The sequence below is a fragment of the Myiozetetes cayanensis genome, unplaced genomic scaffold, assembly GCF_022539395.1.
Source record: "Myiozetetes cayanensis isolate MyiCay16 unplaced genomic scaffold, myiCay2020 scf4, whole genome shotgun sequence".
NCBI classification, from domain to species: Eukaryota; Metazoa; Chordata; class Aves; order Passeriformes; family Tyrannidae; genus Myiozetetes; species Myiozetetes cayanensis.
Genome location: NW_026087631.1, coordinates 29,415,133 through 29,438,942, shown reverse-complemented (window position 1 = coordinate 29,438,942; position 23,810 = coordinate 29,415,133). Strand labels below are relative to the sequence as shown.

Genomic DNA, 23,810 nt, shown 5'->3' with positions numbered 1-23,810 from the left:
GATCAGATTATAAAGGGGAAAATAAAGTTGATAGGAGTAGTGATGCAAAAAACCACAAAAAACTCTCATCCCCCTGTTTGTGAAGACATAATTTTGAAAAGATAAAACATTTTTAGATTTATTTTATTGGTTGCAGGAATTTTTGAACTGAAGTTGTGGGGGATTTTCCTCATCTATGAGGACACATCATCTGTGAGTTCACTCATCAACAGTGAACTAAGTGACTATACAGTACCTTTATGGTACCTGTTAATAATATATCAATGCTGTGAATATGCTGTTCCATACCGCAGTTTGTAGTTTGGAGGAGTCTGCATCTTCCTGGCCTCCTACCCACTGGAGATGAAGAGCACAGTTCGTCCCAGCATCACCACCCACCTACCAGCAGAGAGCAGTGCAGCCCGTCGCTGGGATTTGAGGGGCCATAACTGGAAACATGTTGGAAACAAAGCAGATTAGTGAAGAGGAATATACACAGAAGCACTGAACGTAGAGACAGAACTGAATGTAAAGGTGGTACAGGGACTCAAAGAGGAAAATAATGAAGAATGGAGGCGATGCAAGGTGGGCGTGTAAAGAGTAAGGGAAAGCCCAGGATGCAGACTAGCTAAAGCAAACTTGAGACCTGGAGGATGAAAGTAAAATATCTTGTAAAGAGATTGTGGCATTCCCGTTACCCCCTGAGCCAGAGCAGTGTTGCAGTTCCTGATACTGGGCATGGAGGAAGGACAGGGACCCAGAAAGTGCTACCACTTTGTACTATCACAGAGCAATATCCGTGTGTTTATCTTGCTTCTTAATGCACTTTCTGTATTGTCACTGGAATGAATTATCCCTATGTCTGCACACTGATACTAATCCATGATTAACAGAGGAGAAAGAAATAATCACAATATAATTTTTCAAAATGCGGTATTTGGAGTGCATTGTTTCCCATGCAGATGGGTTTTTTTAGCAGGGTGTAAGAACTCTGCTACAGCTCATATAGCATTTATTTCTTATATTTCTTATATTTCAGGGTTTTTTCTGAACTAATTTGACACTTTAATAATACATTCTATTAATATGATAAATTTCAGCTGCAGAGTAGGGTATTTCCTACTTCTAACTCCAAAAGTACATAATAATCCAGCATCACAAAGTGTGTGGGGCTCCCCCTGTATTTTAGGGGATGGAGGAAAGGGGATAGGATATCATCAGTTCTTGCAATGGGTGCAGCATGTCCACAAATCCAGCTTGTTAAGGATTTTTCTAGATTTGTAGTTGAATGTTGAAAGCAAATGCTTTTTTCTCCCTTCTAGCAGTATCTCCTGGACCATTTGTAAAATGTCAGTCTGTTATGTAAAATCTGCAGCATTCTAATGGTGCTTTCAGGCTTACTGTGACCTTTTGAAATCATTACAACTCCCACCCCCTAAAGACCCCAGTTTTCCTTACTTAATTGCACACAGGAATAGGGAAATAGGAATCCAATTTATTGTTATCCAGGTGGTATTTCCTGTTACTTAGCTTTATAGTTTTCTGTATAGTAATTAGTATGCAGAAAGCTGAAGAGATGCCTGTAGTTCCAAAATGAACTCTCTGTAGCTCTCTCCCTCCCACTTGCACTCTCCTTTTAGTACCGCCCCTTCCATGCACCCTTTAGCCAGCAGCCAGACAGCTGTGTTTGATCATAAACCACTTAAACTCCAGGCTTACTGGCAGGGGAAACTTTAGCGTGAAGTGCAGCATCGGTTTCTCTCAGAGAGGGGAGCTTTCTTCTCTTTTCCTTTCTCCCTCCGTGAACACTGAAGACTGTAGCAGCGCTCCTTTTTTTTTTTAATTTCTCTGTGGACTTGTGAGAAGCTCATCACATTTTTCTGAGTATGTTTAACAGCATTGGGAGATACCCTTCAACAGAGTTGTGGAAAAGAGCAGAATAAAATAGACAGCAGAGATGAAGCACGCCTTGCAGATGGACTAAGACAGCCCTGAGGTCCTGGTAAGCAGTTTCTTCCCGGCATTTTCTGAGTACTTCACAGTATTAACAAGTCTCTCACAGCAATGGATTGTCTGTGAAGTCAAAGCCAGTTTGGATCTTTTAGAAGATCTTGCATCGTTAACTTAAACTCTCAATGTGGAGTAAAAATGGCTGTCTAGAGCAAAATGTGTCAGACGGAAAAATTTTGGAGGAGAAAGTATTGAACCAGTTGAACAAAGCTTTGAAGCATTGAAATCTGCAGAAATCGTCAAGCCTTAAGAAGTCTAATCATGAATTCTGGAGTTGCTATGAAATATGGAAATGACTCCCCTGCAGAGCTGAGTGAGGTAAGCAGTTTCAGTGCCCTTCTTTATGCTTTAAAAAGAAATGCTCTCCTTTTGGGCTTTCAGTCTGTGAGCAATGAAATTAAAAATTAATAGAGTGTGTATCTTCCTATAACGTGCTGTGCCAGTCAGGAAATGACCTGAACTTTTTTGCTGCTTTGGTCTGAGTAAGTGGTGAAAGGCAAATGATTGCGACCATGTAGAGACATTTTTCCTGTTACCCTGCAGCAGTGATTGCCTTGCCTCTGAGAGCTGTGTTTATACCCAACATTCATCTTTGCAGTAGGTGAAATAGGGAGATCTCAGTTGAGATTAAGCAGATAATTTAGGAGGGAAGCGGGGTGAGTCGAAAATGACAAATATTTTTTGGTAAGACATTGGCAGAAGTTGTGTTTGCTTGTATTTAGCCAAGGTGATATTGTTTCTTTAGGTTAGATGAATTAGATTACTTTCCTTCCTTGCCTAAAAGAAAACAAGTCATGGGAAACTTTCTGCTTTTCCACTGGAAACCATAGTAAGCTCTTATTTCTCACAGTTGTGGGTATGTTTTTTGTGTGAAATGACTGTGTGTTTTTAATAAATTTGAAATTAAAGCCATATCAGACATTATGCAAATGCTTAATAAATATTTTAAAAGTGGCATATTCTGTCAGTTACTGAAATGTCTTAGATGTAATCCTTATGGGCTTTACTGAGAACTGCTAATTTAGTTATTCTATAAATCCCAAGCTTTTGATTAAGGTCATCTTGTAGGAAATTGAATCTCCAGTCTGTCTTGTCCCAGTTTAAGTGAAATGCTTCTGTTTCCCTTTTAACCCCTTTCTTTGATATACCTTTTTCTGGGACATATCCTTTATATGTTTGGGGGTTTAGGAATAATAGATAGGATAAGATTGCCAGAATGCAAGAGTTAACAATTTCTGGAGTTAATTGTATAGAGAAAGGAGACACTGAGGTATAGAATGGAAAATAAATCTGTAGGCTAATGAGGGAGACAACAGTGTAGGGGGAAGCACAGTAAATATGTGAGAGCTAAGGAAGTGCAGTACCCTGCCATACAAGAGGATGGTAGGTTTGTAACTGGGAAGTTCTGGAGAAAGAAATTTCATATGTATTTCTTCTTTAAGTGAAAGGAATTCAATTTTATTATTTCTATGTTACTTTTTCAAATTGTTGCTTAGAAATTCAGTATTTGTGATACAGCATAAATGGGGTTCATAAACTCAGCATAAAAACCTGGGTCACTTTTGGCTGGAGTTTGTGGCTGTGGAGATATTGATGGCCTGGTGATCTCTGATTTCTATCCCCTCAGCATTTAATTTTCAAGACTTTGCTAGATCACATAGATCGTGGGGTGTCTCAAAGAACTGACACTTGAGTCAATATTTGGAACAGGAAGTATTTACTGGTAGCATTGCTACCGTGAAATTACCTATTCGTGTTTACTTCACACATCCATCAAGTAGGACTTTTGTTTTAAGAAATACCTTTTTGCCTTTTTCTTCCAATGTTTTAACACAGGAAATACTGAAAAAAGTGTGACTATGTTTTTTTGTTGTGTTGTTTTTTTCCCCAACAAAAGCTTACTTTAATACTTGGTTTACATTTGTACTCTAATGCTACAGGTGAGTTAGAAATAGGCTCCTTTCTGACTGCAGATGTACCAGGGAAGATCTTACACTCCGAACTTTCCCCAGGCGCTTAGCATCATTCCTTTGCTGCTCACCTTCATCTTTTTGCAGTTTGAGCTGCTTATGTTAGCGAGCCTTAGCCTGAGCCACCCAAAAAAAGGCTGGGTCAACTTCAGCATTGATCTTGGATAAAACAATGTGTTTTCAGTGAAACATGGAGGCTTTACACAAAGTGTCATATTCCACCTCTCAGAGAGAAGAAGATGCAGGAGTACTCTGAGATGCAGTTGGCTGCTCACCCCAATCATTATTTTCACAACCAACTCCCTGTAATTTTTACACCTGGTTTTTATGCTCCTTGTCCTTTTGCTGACTGGTATATTGCGGTGTTTGCTGAAAGTGAAGGTAGAAATGCCTGGGTAAAGGCTGTACCTGTGGTTGATATATCTGTGTTTCTCACCTTTTCAGCATGCTCTTCTTTTTCTTCCTTTCTGGCTATATCTTCTGTATGCCATGTTTATTTTTGATTAATGGAAGATAGTAGCATTTTGTTAATTTAAATGATGGAAAAAGTGTGGAATTGGCTACAATAGGAATTTGATTAAATAAGTGCTGTCTTAATGTGTTTTCATTCGCACATCTCTCTCTAAGGTCAGTTCAGATTTTCACATTACTGTGGGCTGCTACCACTGTACATATCTGAATGGCAATTACAGTAACAGACCAAGAAACACTATGGTTCATATTTTTCACTGTGGAATTTGGTGTAGGTGCCTTGATCTCTTTATCTCAATGTGTAGACCGCTAGGAATGAAACTATTGTTATTTTTATGTTTATGTTATTTTTATGTTATTTTATGTTTATTAAAATAAACAGGAAAGCTACAAAGCCCTGAAGATATAGTAAATGTATTCTTGACAGGATGCATTAGAAAAAATAGAAAATTAAATTATTGAAACTCATTCCATTTGTATTGAAACTTTCAACTTGAGATTTACATCTCTCTTTAGGAAATGAGCAAGAGTTAAGGCATATCTTCCTTCCCAAGACACAGTGTGATTGTAGAAACTTGTATGTGGTTGATAACTGCTGTTCCTAAATTCTTGTCTGAGTAAACAGAGATCTTGATAGTCTTTATTTACTCCCCTGCCCCTGTCCAAAGGTCATGCAGAAAGCAGGGAAAAAAAAAAATCTGATTTCTGTTGTTTCACTCAGACCTCCACAAAACTCATGCTCTGTGGTTCCACAACTCCACAATTCAAAGTGTTGCTTATTGATACATGTGCCCAGTACATGTTACTCCATTTATTCTGCTCTTCTTTCCCTTCAGGCTTCTCTTTCTTCTGTCCAAAAAAAGAAAGATTAGCTAATCTGCTGTTTGTATAGGAGATTCAGTGTGTTGCAACTCCATAGAGAAGTAGAAGAAACATTGTTTTTACATAGCAAGGTGGGGGTTAAGTTTGGTGGTTTGTTTGGGGATTTTTATATATAAAATGCATTAAGACAGGCAAATCTGTAAAATCTAGAATTTGCAGATGACTGTTGCTGTAGTCCATGAGAATGTACAACAGCCTTTGGTAAATAGGTAATGTTGTGGCCAAAAAAGCCCAGTTTTACTATTACGAAATGGGCCTTCACCTGTCACTATTTTGGCTTAACATGATTCACAGAGCTTGCCTTTAAAGCTTGATTGAGGATGGAACTTCTATGCATAACGTAATACCCAAATTAGGAAAGTGCTCCTTAGATCCCTTCAATGTTTTACACATAGAATTCTGAAAACCTTTAATGTAATCCTAAGGCATATTTTTAAAGCCAACTTCATGAATGTTACTGAAAACGTGCAGTTTCAGAGCCCAGAACTGTGGACTATTTTGTAGATCCTTAAAAATGAAACTTTATATCAGAATATATATGCTTTATACATATTAATTTGGTTATTCTGCTGAAAGAGGTGTTCATCTAGAAGGAATTGGATTGTCTAATCTGTATTTTCTTCCAAATTGAAAGACATAACCTGTCTTTAAACTCCAGCATTCTGAGGATGTATCCCTTACATACTAGCTTTGTTCTTATATGCTCCCCTTGCCATTCATACTGGAGATGGTGTGCTGAAGTAGGGAGATCTGTGGTCTGACCTAGTACACCTGTTGGACTAAATGTGGCCATCAGTTATGCCTATGCCTAGTTCTGGGATAGTTAAAATTAGTAGTGCGGGAACGTGAAGGAAATCCAAGTTCTGAGCCTAATGATATTTTTCTCAATTATATACTTAAGGACTAAATTGTATCCTTGGCTTAAAAGCCAAGTTATATCCTTGGATATAATTTTCATTAAAGTGAGCCTTGTGAATTTGCTGGTAGTAAGACTGTGCCTAAGAGATTTTGTAATGGTATTATAGTATTGCAATACATTCAGCATTTTAGGTGCAGCTGATTTATATAATGTTATTGTTCATTGTCTTCTTTTAGCACTTGCTGCACGAGATGATGGTGTATAACTTCTGGAAAGGTTGTATTATTTTCTGCACAGTAAAATTAAAAGATGGCATCCTGCTTTAGGTGCATACTTTATGCCGTCTGCTTCTTTTTGTTTGGAGGTCAAGTGTTTAGGGTACTGATGTCCTGGCTCACAGCATTAGATACAGTTGCATATTCTTTAGCTCTTTACATTTACTGGAATAAACAGAGGGACTATTTGTTGTGGAGAAATTAGTAACTTATTTGTTTGTTTTTTTTAACAATAGGATGTTTAAAATTTTGGGGAGGGGAAGGAAAGATAGGCTTCAAAGCTTATATTTGTGTAGGAAGCAGAATAGTGAGTTCATAAGAAGGATTTCAATAAAATCTTCCATAAAAATTATTATAGGTATCTGATAATACCAGATGTGAAGAAGAGAGAACCAAGGTGTAAATTGTGACTTTTTAGTAGTTTTACAGCAGGACAATATTGCACTTTCTTTTAAGATTTTGTGTTATTTTAAGATTTGTGTTCCACTGCTGCTCTACTTAGAAAACACATTCTGATGAAAAATATTGTAGAAGAATTACAGAAATAAAAGAGGCTGCATGGCTTGAAGGTAGATACATGAGTCCAGTGAGTAAGTCTGAGGGAGCTGTGGGGAAAGGTGGGTAACCAGCAGAAAAGTAGGGTATCAGGCAAAGCCTTGCTGGCAGAGGAAGAATTCAGCACTAGCCATCCCCACCCTGAGGTACTTTCCTGTATGTGTGTCTGTTCTTTTGGAACAAGCACCAACTTGTGCTGTCCTTGTATGTACGTGTGAGGAAAGAGCACTGATGGAATGGGAAAGAGCTTTTTGTTATGTTCAAGGCTGGGATTAAATCTCAAACATTTGCTTTATCATCCTGGGTTTGGTAGTCTTTTCACTAAGAACACCAGTGAGTAAATGTCACCTTAATATTGTGACTGCTTCTTGAATGGTGTCTGGCCATGCAACAAATGTGGCAGTATATTTCTAATACCTCTTGTGAGAAGATAAACACCATACTCTACTGCAATTCCGTCTCTGATACGGGGCATAGCCTTGGCTGTCAATATCAAAGGTGTATGCAAGCTGTAGCGTAGAAGGCTCTACTGCATTTTATCAACAGAGACGGTATTATTTCCCCAGTCAGGAGATGTTTTGGGAAGCGTGATAAATCCTCATTTTTAATCCTTTAAAATACTGCAGCCTTGCAATAGAGAAGAGTGAAATATGGTTATCAAACACCAAATGTGGCATATTTTAAAATTGCTTTAATCTTGAAAAGGTTGCATATCTGATTTCTTTGGTAAAACCAGACAAACTAAAAAAGTGGACAGTGTTTGTGAACTGCTGAAGTCTTAGAGAAGTGAGCACAGCAACCCAGTATGCTTAAATCAAAGTATCTCAAGGAGAAACTTTCTTAAATGAAGTCTAGTGGAGAGCTGGATAAAACTTCCTTCTGGAGGTGACAATAACACGCCTTACAGTTCTCAGCTTTCTTGCATCAGATATGCTGAGGCAAAGTGTGAACTTTCTCTTCTTTCCTGGTTCAAATGGGCTTTATGAAGTACTAGTCACTCTTTCAAACCTGACATTTTCCCAAGCAGTCATGAGTCATTAGATGTGAAATATAATTACAGAATTTAGAGAGTCTGAGTGTGTCTCAGTTACATTGATGCATCTATACTAACTTGAAGAAAATATTTCCGTGGAAAACTTCAATGGAAGTGCTCCTGGATGGTCACCATCAAGTCTGAATGCAACTTTTAGATTGGATACACTTCTGCTCCATTTGCTAGATCTGCTTTGGATTATTTATCTTTTTGAAAAATACCACATTTTTATAGTTTATGTTGAAATAATATGTTAAATTATGTATGTGAAAGCATACTTTGAAAGGGGAAGGTCAGCTTTTCTGGATTCTGTTGGACATCTGCCATTTTTTAATAGGCAGATTTGCTGGTACTTTATCAGTTATCAGTGAGCTGTACTACTGATTTAAGAATATGGGATAGAACATGCACATGAATCCATGGTCAAGCTGAGGGTGTTCTGGCATGATCAACGCATGTAATTTACAGTGTGCATGGTATTCCCAGTGTAAAGAACATAGTGACTTCAAATAAAATTTTTTTTCTGGATTTGTGTGAGCTGCTTATCAGGCACAGAGTGTGTTCCAGGCTTCGATATTATTAAATTGAAGCACTATAAAAAGGTTAGTCAAAATGCCCAGACACTGTCAGTACTGATAATGCTTTTCTGCAGCCTCCTAATGAAAAAAAGACAAAGATTATGTAACTTAGCTGCCTGATATTTTAATATTCCTTGCTCCTTAAAAATCACCTTTGAAAAATGCCTTATGGGATGAAAATCAGTCAGGACAAATGTGTGCTGTGAAAGTACCATTAACAATGTATTGGATTGCTTAATTGCTCTTAGAGACTTAGTGGTTTTATTCATAGATAAAAAACTTATGTTAGAAAAGTAAAATGTGTTTTTGTCTTTGATCAGGCTTGGACATACCAGAACGTGTGTGGAAACAATTACAAGATTCTCCTTTCAGAAGTTTATTTTTGTGTGTTTCTCTACAATCCAGGGTTTTGTAGTCTGTAAAGGAAACATAAACAAAAGCTTCTGAAAGAAGAATCCATAGATTGCAGGGTTAATGTTTGCAAAGACAGAAGTTTCTATTTTACATGTACATGTGAAAAGAGGACACAAATTGGGTTGGACACCTATGGTGGGGTGTCGTCACATTTTTTGTTCTGAGCTCTGAGTACTTTGATGTATGATTGAAAAGGAAATGTGTTCATGTCACTTCTTGGTATTTTCCTTATGTGTAAGTTTTATTGTCTTTATGACATTGCATGGTACCTCTTATTGCAGGTTTTACTTGTGATGGGAATTTCTGCTTCCTAAATAGCATGGAAAAGCTTAATTGAAGCTTTCTATTACATGTAGTAATAATATACCAACTTATGTGCTCTCAAGGGGTATGTGATGATCCCTGATTTCAAAGACTGTGATAGAAGGATGGAGATTTGGTGTGGGGATCTGATGCTGATAAAGATAGCATTTTGACACTGGTGGCAGTCTTCATTACTCAATTCAAAGTCAGAATTTCCCATGTAAATGAACTGTTTATAGGAATTATGTATATTTTCTGAAGATGTGGATTTTTATTATCTTTAATGAATAAAAATATTCATTAAGACTCTGCAAATTTGCTTATATATTCCCACTGTGTTGCAATTATACATGAACATTTGTCACTGGAATTAAAATATTGACAGAAATCTTTTCAGCCCTGCCAAATCTAAAGATATACTAAAAGAAATGTTTCTTTTCAGTATGCTTAGATTTACCCCACCTATGTATAAAAAGAATGCTTCATTTTAGTACCTGGTTGTTTGCAGTATTATTGGTTGCATGCTGAATTTCGCAAATTACAACCAATTCTCTATGGAGAATTTTGGAAATAGTGCAGAAGCTGGATTTTATTGCAGATTATGAGGATATTACTAGAATATAATACATCACAAAGCAGAAATTTGCATCAGGATTATGGCCATCTGCTGATAACTGAAATGCAATCCTGTTTTAAAAATAGGCCATTTATACATTTTAAAATGTGAGGCTATTTCAGTGTATCCTAGTTTTGTAACAGCACCTCTAATTTCTGATCTGCCAGAGCAACTTCTTGAAATGTTTCCAAAAAAGTAATTTGCTTGGTCACAGTAATAGAATTATGATTGTCAACACAGAACTGTGATTCATGGTTGTAATGACAGAGAAATATAGGATGGTTAGTGTGCTATGTGATAAGTCAAAAACTATTTCACTGGTGACTCCATGTCCTTCTGAAATGTCTTTAAAGAGGTTTGGCTGAAGCTGGTGTAAAACAACATAAGTGTCTATCCTGAGAAGTCTGTCCTTTGCAGACTATAAACCCAAATGTCATCATGGCTAGGCTTCACGAACGAAGATTTGAGAAGGGCTCTACCCACGCTTGCTACAAGAGCGCTGATGGCTAAAAAGGCCAATGCGAGATAGACAGGAATTCAGGGATTTTGAAAAATCAGGTCTAGTATGCCATACTTGGCACAACCTCCAATTGTTACTGCTATGTTCTTATTTTTCTGTTGTGACTCTATGCTTGTCTGAGTAACTAGGTAATTGGTAACTCTTAATGTTCCCTGTCTATAACTGTGGCCTATGTGCTGACATGTATTAAAAAAAAGATGAAGCTACTACTTCCTCTTGCCCCATTTCTATGTTTATTGGCCGAGGCAAAGGCAAAATGTTACTGTCCCATCACTAGCCCTTGACAGTAATCTGGGGCCTAACTAGCAAGTACAGCTAAAAATGGTACTTAGAAAACTGGTTAAATCAGCTAAATAGCCTTCCAGACTGCACCATTTTTGTACGAGAGTATGAGCAATAGTGCCTGCTCCTGACACATGGTAATGTGGTCAGCATAACTCACACAATCTTACAGCCATTCTCTGTGCCTGAGGGGGTCACAGATTCCTTCCTTTTCCCTTTTTTATCAGGCCCTGAAGGTCCTGTGCACCAAGTAGGACAATCCAAACGGATTTCTTTTTCCCCCTCCCTATGGGCCTCAAGGTTCCTTGGTGTCTTCCTTGCTGGTCTTGAAGGTCACCAGCCCAGTGGTGGTGACAGGGAAGTGTAACAGCACCCGGAACAGTGTCCATAAAATCAAGAAGTAACAAGTCCTAAGTGGGGAACTTGGATGGGAGCTGCTGCTGGACCCCAGACTCTCTGGCCAGGGACATCTTCACAACACTCTGCTTCCTCTGAGCACTAATGTCATGGTTTTGACCTTGGCCGGATTTTAAGCACATATTGAACACTGCTTTCCTCCCTCCTCCCTACCCTGCTCTTCTCAGAGGAGAGGGAAAAAAAAGAGAATTCCTGAGTAGAGATCATCGTCATCATGGCTAGCTTTCGCGAACGAAGATTTCAGAAGGGCTCTATCTACGCTTGCTACAAGCGCACTGATGGCTAAAAAGGCCAATGCGAGATAGACAAGTCCGGTTGCAGAAGGCACAGCAGAAAGACTCCCCAGGTGATATCAGACGAGACGCGATTCTTTCTGCGTTGTCTTTTCTCCCCGAGAGTGATCCTGCGTGTGTTCTCAAAAGCAGCAGCAGCGTTATAGATGGTGTGTCTCCAGGCCAGGGTAGACCAATGGTGGTGATCAATATGGCCAAGGCTGAGGGATTGTTTCAGGCAGTCCTTGTATCTCCTCTTCGGGGCTCCTCTCTTGCGGCAGCCAGTGGCAAGTTCCCCATAGAGCACGATCTTAGGGAGGCAGCAGTCCTGCATCCTGGAGACGTGCCCTGCCCAGCGCAGCTGTGTTCTCAGCAGCATGGCCTCAATGCTCGTGACTGCTGCCTGTTCAAGGACAGACGTGTTGGTCACATAGTCAGTCCAGTGGATGTTTAGGATTGTATGGAGGCAGCGCTGATGGAAGCGTTCTAAGAGACGCAAGTGGTGCAGGTAAATGACCCATGATTCAGATCCATATAAAAGAGTAGACAGTACAATGGCTCTGTAAACACTGATCTTAGTACTTTTCTTCAAGTGTTTGTTTTGCCACACTCTTTTATGGAGTTTACCGAAAGCTCTGTATGCCTTTACTAACCTGTTGTCTATTTCTGCATCAATCTTACCATCTGAGGAGATGATGCTTCCCAGGTAATGAAACTGCTGGACTGATTTGAGTTCTGTTTCACCAATGGTGATATGGGGATGATGGGAGACTTCCTGAGGTGCAGGCTGATATAAAACTTCTGTCTTCTTCAAGCTGACTTCCAGTCCAAAAAGCTCAGCAGCCTCTGCAAAGCAGGATGTTAAACGCTGCAGAGCTACTTCTGTGTGGGCGACGAGGGCAGCATCATCAGCGTAAAGCAGCTCACGGATAAGATAATTTAAGGTCTTAGTGTGGGCCTTCAGTTACCTTAGGTTGAACAGGTTCCCATCGGTACGATATCGAATGTAGACACTGTTTTCATCATCGAGGTCTGCCGTGGCCCTTTGGAGCACCATGCTGAAGAAGACTGTGAATAAAGTTGGTGCGAGAACGCAGCCTTGCTTCACACCATTGGCTATTGGAAACGGCTTAGAAAGTGCATCGCCATATCTGACTTGACTGCACTGGTCCTCATCAAGTGAGATGATCATTTTGAGGAACTTGGGAGGACATCCTAAACGTTCCAAAATCTGCCACAGACCTTTTCTGCTCACAGTGTCAAAAGCCTTGGTGAGATCAACAAAGGTAACACAGAGTCCTTTGTTCTGTTCCCAACACTTCTCTTGCAGTTGTCTGAGAACAAATACCAGGTCTGTGGTACCTCTGTTGGTTCGGAAACCACATTGGCTTTCAGGTAGAAGATCTTCTGCTATGGTGGGTATTAATCTGTTCAAAAGAATTCTTGCAAGGGTTTTACCAGCAGTGGAGAGCAGAGTAATACCTCGGTAATTTGAGCAGTCTGATTTATCTCCTTTCCTCATGTACAAAGTGACGATGACACCGTCACAAAGGTATCTCTCAGGAGTTGCCTTCATGATTAAAAACTCTATTGCCTCTAAACTCGAAAATCTGCCAACTGCTCATTCTGATCGCATTATCTCCCTACGCCTCCCACTACACAACAAGCAACATACTGTTCTCTTTAGTACATATGCCCCAACCCTCCAAGCTGACCCTGCTGAAAAAGATGAATTCTACAACGACCTACACCACCTTATCCAAAAGGTTCCTGCAGATGATAAGATCATTATCCTTGGTGATTTCAACACCAGAGTAGGAAAGAACTCTGAAGCCTGGAAAGGAGTACTGGGCGAGCATGGTGTTGGGAACTGCAATGATAATGGTCGCCTTCTGCTAGAGTTCTGTGCTGAGCAGCAGCTTACCATCACCAACACTATCTTTCAGCAGAAAGATAGTCTGAAGACAACCTGGATGCATCCTAGGTCCAAGCACTGGCACCTCATTGGTCCGACAGAGAGATATCTGTGATGTCTGTCACACCCGCGTGATGCCAAGTGCAGAATGCCAAACAGATCATCACCTTGTGCACTGTAAACTTAACCTCCACCTTAAGTCCAAACCTAAAAAGGGTGGCATTCCTAGAAGGAGACTTCAAGTTAACAGTCTTCAAACAGCTACAGTGAGGGACAGTTTTCAGGCAAATCTTCAATCCAGGCTCGAAGTTCATTCCACAGATCCCTCTCCTGAAGCGCTTTGGCAACTTATTAAAAATAGCATTCTGCAGTCCTCTGAAGAATCCTTAGGGTTCTCCTTCAAGAAAAATAAGGACTGGTTTGATGAAAACAATCACGAGATCCAGGAATTGTTGAGTAAGAAGAGAACTGCTCACCAAGCCCACCTTGCTCAGCCGTCTTGTCATATAAGAGAAGCAGCCTTTCGACTCACATGCAGCAAGCTACAACAGAAACTTTGTGACATCCAGAACAAGTGGTGGACCAATCTAGCGGAAAAAATCCAATTATGCGCAGATACAGGTGACTACAGGGGATTCTGTGAGGCTCTGAAAACAGCCTATGGTCCTACACGCCAGGTTCAAAGTCCTTTACTCAGTGCAGATGGCCAAATGCTTCTCACAGACAAAGTTTCCATCTTGAATCGATGGTCTGAACACTTTCAGACTCTCTTCAGTACTAGCCGTGTAGTTCAAGACTCAGCAATGCAGTTCATTTCACAACAACCCGTGAAAACTGAACTGGATACTGCCCCCACCATGGGAGAAACTCTTAAAGCAATACAGCAGGTGAAAACTGGCAAGGCAGCTGGGCTTGATGGAATCCCACCTGAAATCTGGAAGCACGGTGGCCAAGCACTCCATGCTAAGTTTCACGAATTTGTGGTGCTCTGTTGGGAATGAGGTGAACTGCCTTCAAACCCAAATGTACCGTTTGCTTGAAAAGATATGTTATCTGACCTTCATCTATAATAGGCTGTGATAATCCTAGCCCAGAACTGTGCTCTTTTGCTTCCTATCCTTCAGGGGGCTGAATGCATCTAGTTTGATAATCTTTTAAACTTTGCATTCTATCTAAATTCCACACCTTGCTTACCCTTAAGCTATTAGGTAGGAGAATCTGGTTTGCTGTTAACTGTGGTTGGGACTCACAGTGCCATTCCACAAGGAGCAAATCAGCTGTAAAATCCTTCCTTTGCCTAGATTTGTGTGCTTGAGATGAGTTCTGCAGCCACGTGCAGAAATTAAGGTGATTATTGTCATTTGCAGGAAAGACCAGGTACCCACTTTAGAATGGTGTACTAAGGACTGTCTTTTGCTGTTCTACATGCTTTACCTTTTTTTTTTCTTTTTTACATTAGACATGAAACATTTTTGTTTTACATTACATCTGCATGAAGTCAGTTCATTTTTCCACCCAAGAATCTTTTTTCCTTTTTTTTATGCAAAGCACAGTACAGTTTAATTTTTTCAAGTTACCAATGCTGATGTTGAATGATTTACTGGCTGAGGTGGTTCTTTTTATTTAAACTGATTTACAGATGTCCGTGGTTCTTTTTGTTTAAACTCATGGTGGTCTACATGTTCATCAGCTGTTTCTTTCTTTTTGTATATTGTAATCTTATTCCTGTAGGAACAGATGACTCCCTTATCCCTCCTACAAGTCAATGTTCTGCCAGGTATAACTCACCTCATGGAAGGTCTGGCCCATGCTAAAACAAGCATGCAATTTCTTTCAATGAAATATGTAACTAAATTAAATCTTTGAGGGAAAAATTTCTCTCTACCTGAAGCATGTAGTGGCTGCTATATGTAAAGGACAAAAATTGCTAATAATTTTCCAGTTAGGTTTTTCTTATATCCTATGAGATGCTGGATTAGAGAATGGATTGAATCTCTTTAACTCTCCTCTTCCACTGATGTGTATCTTTTTTATGTGTATCTTTAGGTGAAGTAGAAAAAAGTATATTGATTCATAAGAGTCAAGTCATGATGGCATGGAGATCTATATTAATTTAGTTACTTGGTGAGAGTGATCTGCAAAACACAAAACTTTTTTTCCTGCTTTTTATAATTTGTAGATTCTGTCTCACACCCTGCAGGTCTGAATACCTATAAATACCCATAATTATCTTATTTTGTGAAACTCCATGGGGTTCAATTTCAATACCTACCCCTTCTGCAATGGAAATAAATGTGCTAATTGCTTTTCATGAAGGTAGGTTTTCTCCTTTCCTGTGAGAATTTCTTTACCTTCCTGTATTTCTGTACTATGTGTTAAGCTGAAATGCTTTTTATAGCTTATTTGAGCAGTTTTAAACATAATAACTGATGCCAATGAGGTATAGGTAAGTGTCACATCTCATTCAGAATGTTACATAATCATATTCTTCAGTAATGAGATTTCAGTTCCCATTATAGAATCACAGAGTGATGGAGGGTGCAGGAATCTCTGGTTGTCATCTGGTCTGAGCCCCTGCTCAAGTGGGGTCACCTAGAGCTAGGTGCCCAAAACTGTAAAAAGCCCAGATGGTTTTTGAATATCTCTAAGGATGGAGACTCCCCGCACCCCCCCCCTCCCGAGTAATCTGTGCCAGTGATTGGACACCCTCAGAGGGAAAGTGTTTCCTGATGTTCAGGAGGAACCTCCTGTGTTTCAGTGTGTGCCCATTGCCCCTAGTCCTGTCACTGGGCACCACTGGAAAGAGCCTGGTTGTGTTCTGTTTGCACCCTCCCTTCAGGCATTTATGCTCACTGACGAGATGCCCCTGAGCCTTCTCTTCTCCCAAGGGAACAGCTCCAGCTTTCTCAGCCTTTCTTCATAGGAGGGGTGCTTGAGGCCATTCATCATCTTGGTATCCCTTTGCCAGATTCTCTCACCAGTATGTCCATGTCTGTTTTGTAATGGGGAGCCCAGAACTGGACCCAACACTCCACTTGTGGCATCATCAGTTCTGAGAACAGAAGGATCACCTCTCTTGATCTTCTGTCAATACCTTGCCTAATCCAGCCCAGAATACCATTCACCTTCTTTGCATCAAGAGCATGTTGCTGGCTCATGTTCAGTTTGGTGTCTGCCAGCTTTCTTAGGCCTCTTTGCCTTCAGAACCTTATTCCATGGGACTTTCCAAGGGGATATTTGAGTCAAGTCTACAGCTGTGATCATAGTTTTTAACCTTCTTTCTCCTCTCTAGATCGTAAACTTCACCATCTTGTTGACATAAGAGTGATAAAATAATACTTCTATAAGTGCATGAACTGTTGTGCCTTTGGAGACGATTAGGAGTACGGTACATATTGGAACCAAAAAGAAAAAAAAAATTACAAAGCCTACCAGGGCTTCACTTTTTGTGAATAAACAAAATATTTGCTTGCAGAACATTTATTGAGTTAATTCTGTCAGAAACTTCCCTGTCTTGGCGTGGAAAGACAGAGTAGTATCCTACCATGATTAATCCTTTACAAGGAATTAATACATTTCAGAAGTTGTTACTTTATTTAAATGTTTAATTTAATTCTACTGAATGGTATTATCAGAATTTAGTAGATTCTGCTAAAAAAAAAAAAAAAAAAAGGCAAAATACTACAAAGCATGACCTTTCCCAGTTTAAAAAAAAAAAGGAAAAAGTCGTTCCACTGTTCCTCTTCATGCCCTTTCTGCTAGTTTTTAGAGTAAGTTAGAGTGGCTTTTTGTGGAAGAATTTTTCCTTCCAAGAGAACAAAGGAAGAATTTTGCAGTTTTAGTTCTTGCCAGATGTTGACATTATGTATGTTATGTCTCATATAATGCTGCCTTCATAAGGATCTGAAAAAAGCAGTACTACAGAAATAAATCACAGTAGGAAAGTTTAAATTTAGATTTTGGGTTTTTTGAAATAGAGTAATGTGGGAGTTGCTAGTGATAATGAGTTTGCTCTTTGTCCAGAATCCGGCTCAGTTTGTTCACTTAAATCATCTTTGAAGCTAAACTTAGATTTCATAGACACATTCATAGTAAACTCAATCTAAGAAGAATGTGAATAATTCCTAGTGTGGGTATAAGTATTCTGGTTGTTTAGTACCACATTATATCAAGTTCCCTGAGGATGATAGACCTATCTGACCTATCTACGTGTCACTGTCATTGACTAACAGGACACAGTTTCTGGGAAGAAGGAAATTTTGTGATTAAGATTCATAGTGATTAAGGTCCATATACACTCTGGTTCATTCACAGTTTATAAGCACAGTTCCCAATGGATTAAAAAAAAAAAAAAAATCGTCTCCTTTGCCATGAAAGGACTGTCTCTTAATGCCCCTGTTCTATCACAGTTTTGTGAACACTGTTCGGAGCTTGGTACAATCAGGTGGAAGTACTCTACAGTGTGGGAAAAGCTGGGAACAGGAATTACCATCCATTGGGACAGGAGGGAGTGAGAAGCTGGAAGATGTCTAGTGGAAATAAACCTCAGACTTATGATAAGAAATTACATGAGTTTCTCGTTTGTGAACATTTGACATTATTGCTGATTCATGATTTCAGAGGGGTGTCATTCTGACAGCTGAATGAGTGTTCTTTTTTGAATCTAGAGAAGATTTTACTGAGAAATTAAAATGATGAATTTATGTGGTCTTTTGGAGTCAATGAAGTAATTCACAGTCCAAATACAGTTCAGTTTTTCAGTATTTTCTAGGTTATGTTTTCCTATCAAACTGTGCTGTGTCTAAGGCTGCACTGTTTATTTGTCTGAATGGGAATTGTGAACAGTTGGTAGCCTTAAATTATCTATCTAACTTATCCTGGAATGGTTAAAGGACCATGCTGACAAGATTTACTGAGTATTATTTATTTAGATGAAGTGTAATACCCTGTCTTTTGTACAGAAAACATAAATAGAACAATTGACAAGTAAGCTTTGTGTTGAATTTGAAATGCTGGTAATATACAGTACCATTGCCATGACACTGATGCTTTGTACTTTATAGTGCATTTCATTTAAGGAGCTGAAATAAACTGTGCACCATTATCGATGCAATTCTGTCATTGTAGTATATAATAACTTACATTTCAATTTATTAATTACATTATATTACCATGCTTTATCAGAAATCTTGTTAGTCAAATTGATAACTCAGTTGCAGTTTCCTGGCTTGGTCTTGCAGAGAGGAATGTGTCTTGTTGGGGCATGGTTATGTAATTATACTTTTAAAACTTTTTCTAGAAAAAAAATGGTTTGTAGAGGATTTTAATTGTTGGCTGAGTTTGGACAGTTTTACTTTTTAAGAATGACAGTGTTGTAGCTTTATTGTATATTTGATGGCATTGCTTGAAGAGACAATGTGATCTAGTAACTTTGAGAAAATAGATTTTTAAACAAGTGACCTTAACATAGACGATTTTTAGACCATGGGGTCTCCTATTTTTATATTTAAAGATAAATGGTTAGCCAAATTGCTGACAGTCCTTTTTCTCTTGCTCATAATAGTTGTATTTAGAGCCTCAAGACTCAATCAGCAGATGTTTATTGAGTTTTAGAGTTTGCCTCTGGGTAAGCTTTTCTTCTTCTTTGTTTTCTGTGCCCACAGCTCATTCTCTTCTGTTCTTAGAGCTTTACTAAATGCAGTGTGTGTCCTCAGCTTTCATTAGCCCTTTCTTTCTGCCCTCTTGCAGTTGCTAATTTATTGTTGCTGCCCTTCATCCCTTTGCTTTTCACATGTGCCAGTCTAGCTCTTTTCTGTCTTTTTGTTTATGTTGCACACGAAGACTGTGCACAGTTCTCCGGAGTTCTCACTGGTAGGCTTCAGTAAAGGAGGGAATTCCACCTCTTATAGGACTGACTGTATGAGGCTGCAAGTGCTTGGAGAAAGGGATTAATTCTGTTGGCACCGAATTAATTCTGCCCCATGATTAATTAGCGTGATGTTGTAGCAAATGAACAGTCACAGTAAACCAGTGTAATAACTAGGGCTGGCACAGACAAAGGGAGGGTGATCCCAGGTCAAGCCATAATGCAGTGCTGTGCTTTGACACAAAACCACTCGTGTGGTGTACCCATAGATTTAGAGTTCCTGAGGATTCCACAGTACTTAAAAACCTAACGATAGAAGTAAGATTTATAGGGAACTTATGGTTAAGTTTTTGCCTTAGGGGTTGCGCTATATTGCTGTAGAATACTCTGTAAAATCAAGCTTCCTTGGCAGAATTTGACATTGTGAGGAGAGGTTTTCCTGGAGAACTCTCAAGTGCTGATGGCCAAGCTGACTTTTGCTGAAATCCCAGTGTGTCATATTACTACTTTGCAAGTAGCTGTTTCTTTAGATTTTAGGTTGGATTATTCCTGGTCATAAGCAGCAATAGACTGTATGAGGGTACTTTTACCTTTTCTCTGTGAGCCCTCTGTGAACAATCTCCTGAAATACCCTCCTCTTCAGTAACTTTTTTTTTTTGTTGTGGCATTTGAAAACTGTCTAAATGTAGTTAGTTCTGGTTGTTCTAAGATATAGTAATAGTAATTTGCAAATGTCATACATCCAGGAGTTTCCTTGCCCCAGTGTCACTGTTTCTTCTTCTTACCTATAGCCAGAGTTTTATGGCAGCTCAAAAGAGAAAAATATTTTGATACTCCTTTTTCCTTACAAGAGAATAAATGGCTTTGAAGCTTAACTTAGTTCTGCTTAGTCTAGTGGTCTACTAACCTCTCTTTGGCATTTTAAGAGAAATTACAAGAAACAACTGATCTAGATAAACTGAGACCACTGTGACCAGAGTTAAGGTATGGACATTTTGGGGTTGCTACGCTCATTAGTGGTATTAACCCAAGTGTTTTGCTTTCAGTGCTGCTGCATTTCATGCATTATATTTTCTGTGCAGAAACATAAGAACCTTGCAACACCCTAATTCGCAAATCTAATGAGTGGTAAACAATTTATGATTATAATTGGTTATGATTATGGAGTCATTGCAATATAATAATGTAATTGTTCAATATAAATTAAAATCTTCTTCATTTAGGGATTTTTTTTTTAAGCCTTACAAAAACATTGCTTCTCATTTGGCTGAAATAAAATGAGCACTGAAGTAAAAAGGTATTGCAAAGGACAGAGAGTAAGTTAGTGATAAGTGAATTTGGAGGGATAGGCTGCATAGAATATGTCTAGTCACATATGCCAGGGGAAGGGAGAGCTTAGGGATGAATGGAAGGAGTGACCTGGGGGCAGAGACATGGGAATCTGCAAAGGCTGCAAGGCTGTGGCCTTGTAGCTGGGTCCCAAGCAGTTCTGCGCAGCTGCAGTTGCTAGAAGACTTCGAGAGAGATCTCTTCTTCTGAGCCTTCCTTGTAGCTCTTTTGCATCTCTCTCCACCCTCTGTAGGCCTCTTCTGGTCCACCCCCGACACAGTTCTTTTGTAGGTCATGTTCCAAGAAACATTTTTTTGCAAGCCTGACAATATTTTCAAATTTTGATTGAAACATATCAATATAAAACTCAGTGAACATAAAAATAATAATACCATCATTTTTGTTCACTTTTTTTGGTGACCCTGTTTTTTTGTCAAAGTGATTTAAAAAAAAAAAGTAAACTGCAGTCCTAGAACACCTAGAAACTGCAATTTCTACAGGACTGTTGAGATGGTTCAGTTTGATTTTAGAAGATAGAATATTTCTATCTGAGACTGAGTGACATGAAAAAAGTAATTAATGTTTTTGCTTGATCAATAGTTGCTGCCAAAAAAATATTGATTATCTTAGTAGTAGACTAATGAAGATCACATAATTTTATGTTAGCTGACTAGATGAGGCTTTGCAATCATTTTTCCTCGAATCATTTTATCTTTCTTCCTCCATTTATCATTTTCATTTGAATCCTTAGACTTTTCCTGGATTCATGTTGCTAAATTTGAAAGGAAAGTTGTTTCTTGTGTATTAGAACCTTACCCTTACCTATTTTTTTTCCAACCAAACAAGGCAGTGCCAATACTAGCATTTTTTTTAAGTTCCCTGTCATACCAATATTACCTACAAAGTAAGTTATCAGATTCATTAGAACAAGCAGACCCACAGTGGCTTCTGCTTTGATGATAAATACCCTGAATCTACTGTGCTGACATTGAAGTAAGGAACTCTAATAAGCAATGGCTGAATGTTACATTACAGTGAACTTTCAGCTGGGTGCAGAGCTGCTGTTTAGCAACACAGTACGTTCAGCTTCAGGGGCCCTGTAGAGTGGAGAAGGAAGAGGAGAAAGAAGGAGAGGAAGGAAACAGAAGGAAAAACTTATACTCATCCTTAGGAGCTGCTCAGAATATTCTGACGTTCATTTTTTACCAGCAAGCTTCATACGAGATCAGGTAATGCCTGAACTACCTTATTTTTGTGTCTGATCATCTGTTGTCTGTGCTCCAGTGATTGGTATGAAAGTACAAGCTGGTATAAATGAAGTTATCATTCCCACACATGGTCTTAGCAAGTTTTTATAAGCAAGTTGAAGTTACCAGTACGAAATGAATTTTTACTTTTATTAAAAAGCTCAGTGCAGATTTTAATACAGCAATTTCCAAGTTTTTTGTGGAGGAATGAGAATTGAACTAGTGCCCTTTGATCCTGCTGAAAAGTTTTTATGAGTGCTGTAAAGAGCATTTTTAACTATTCCAGAACATACGTGTTTGTACTGTGGGAAAAAAAAAATAAAAGTGGTCTGATTTTCCCCTTCATTAAAGTTTGTGAACTGATTGGTGATGGGTGAATTCTATACACAGAGGGAAAAAAAAATTAAATTGCTTTAGGAAAAGCAAAATCAGTATATTAAAGCTGAATATAAGTAAAAGATAAGTGCTTTCCTTTTGGGTCACAGATGCAATGTATATGATCTATTACAGAGCTTTATCTTGGGGTAGCTGCAGAACATGAGCAGAAACACATGGGAATTTAACATCCTTGAGCCTCTAAAGCTGCAATCTAGTCATTGTTGTTTGTGGCATGCAGCTTTTGAGAATTACAGCAGGACTATTTGGACCTTTTTAACATGTAAGATTCTTGGCGTGAATTCCAGTTGAGGTGAGGCAGAAAGCCATTAGAGACACCAGAAATTTCAAGTGGCTGGTTGTTTTAAAAGGAGGAGCAATAACTGCATGTAGTGTATTTGTCCCAGGAGGAGAGGAAACTTGGTGATCCCTCCCATCCCATGCTTAATTTAATGATAGTAAAGATATTCTTTTTATTTGTGTCTATTTATTTACCTTTACATGATTGTTCTGAGAATTAGTTAGTGATTGCACAGTATTCTAAAAACACAAAATACCATGTATCTACTATATATTACTCACCCCTTTAAAACTTCAGAGGTAGTGGAAAAAAAGACGGCTGTTTTTCATTTAAGTTAGAAGGAGATAATCTGTAAGAAAAGTATTTGCTGATGGACAGAACCAGACATTGCTTGGATTTTTTTTTTCCTTAAGCTAAATTATTTGCAGGATCATGTTTTGGGAAATGAGGCTGACACATTCTGTTCTGTAAGTATCTGGATTTCATTTTTTCCTTCTTTGCACAATTGACTGGAATTTCCAGAATCTGGCTGTTTGTTTCTTATAAACTGTTGGTCAGTAATATTCTAACTCTGTCTTCACCCTTTGTAGTCTAAATGGACTGTTATACTATCTCTTCTAACTCTTGCAATATTTTATTTTAGAACTCTATCAGACTCACTGAAATGTTCCTCCCTCCTCTGTTTCCTCCTGGCTCTATTTTTGAATATATGAGAAAGAGAGATTTTTTTTTGAGCAAAGCCATGCAGTATTTCTGTTGCTGTTGCACCGATATTTTTTTTTTTGTTAACAGTCTCATATAAAAAATTTTTCCCATGTTTTTCTTCATGTTTCCCTATTGCTGTGAGCTCTGCTTTCTCTGACTGTGTTCCAGAAAAAAGGATGTTGTTTCTCCAAAGGATTACTTAGATTATATATACAACATAAAACCTGGCAATCTCAAGGTCTATTTCTTTATATCAAAATATTGATCTTTGTTAGACTAAGTGCACAAGAGAATATGTCTGAGAGTCTTACAGCCACCATGAAAGTAGACAGGAATGATTTTTTTTAAAAGGCCCCTCCTTGCTTTCTACCAGATATCATTTGGTCCTAATTGAAGACTGATCACTTCACCTGTTAAATTATTATGCTGCTTTATTGTGATAGTACTAGTAATAATAATATTAATAATAACAATCTGAAAGGAAGTGCTTGGGCAGCTGTCAGATATTTTGAGAACTTTTCCTTCTGTGAATCATGGAACAAACTTACTGAAAATCCAGACTGCCCAGCATTTCAAAGTAATGTTCTGCCTGGCATCTTCTGGACAGGACATAGCTGTCAACAAAGCAAGAGAGAT

General features: G+C 38.7%; 1 protein-coding gene across 3 annotated transcripts in view; it reads left to right on the top strand.

Annotated features, from left to right (window-relative positions):
- MCC (MCC regulator of WNT signaling pathway) overlaps nt 1–23,810 on the top strand; it is a 193,743-nt gene that overhangs the window by 42,710 nt on the left and 127,223 nt on the right. The window contains exon 1 of one of the 3 annotated variants that reach the window (XM_050328374.1): nt 1,686–2,307. The exons of the other annotated variants lie outside the window; for them this stretch is intronic. Coding sequence (XP_050184331.1) covers nt 2,251–2,307 — 57 coding nt within the window. The 5' untranslated portion in view covers nt 1,686–2,250. Of the gene's footprint in view, nt 1–1,685; nt 2,308–23,810 lie in introns of those variants that run through there. 3 annotated transcript variants of the gene reach the window in all.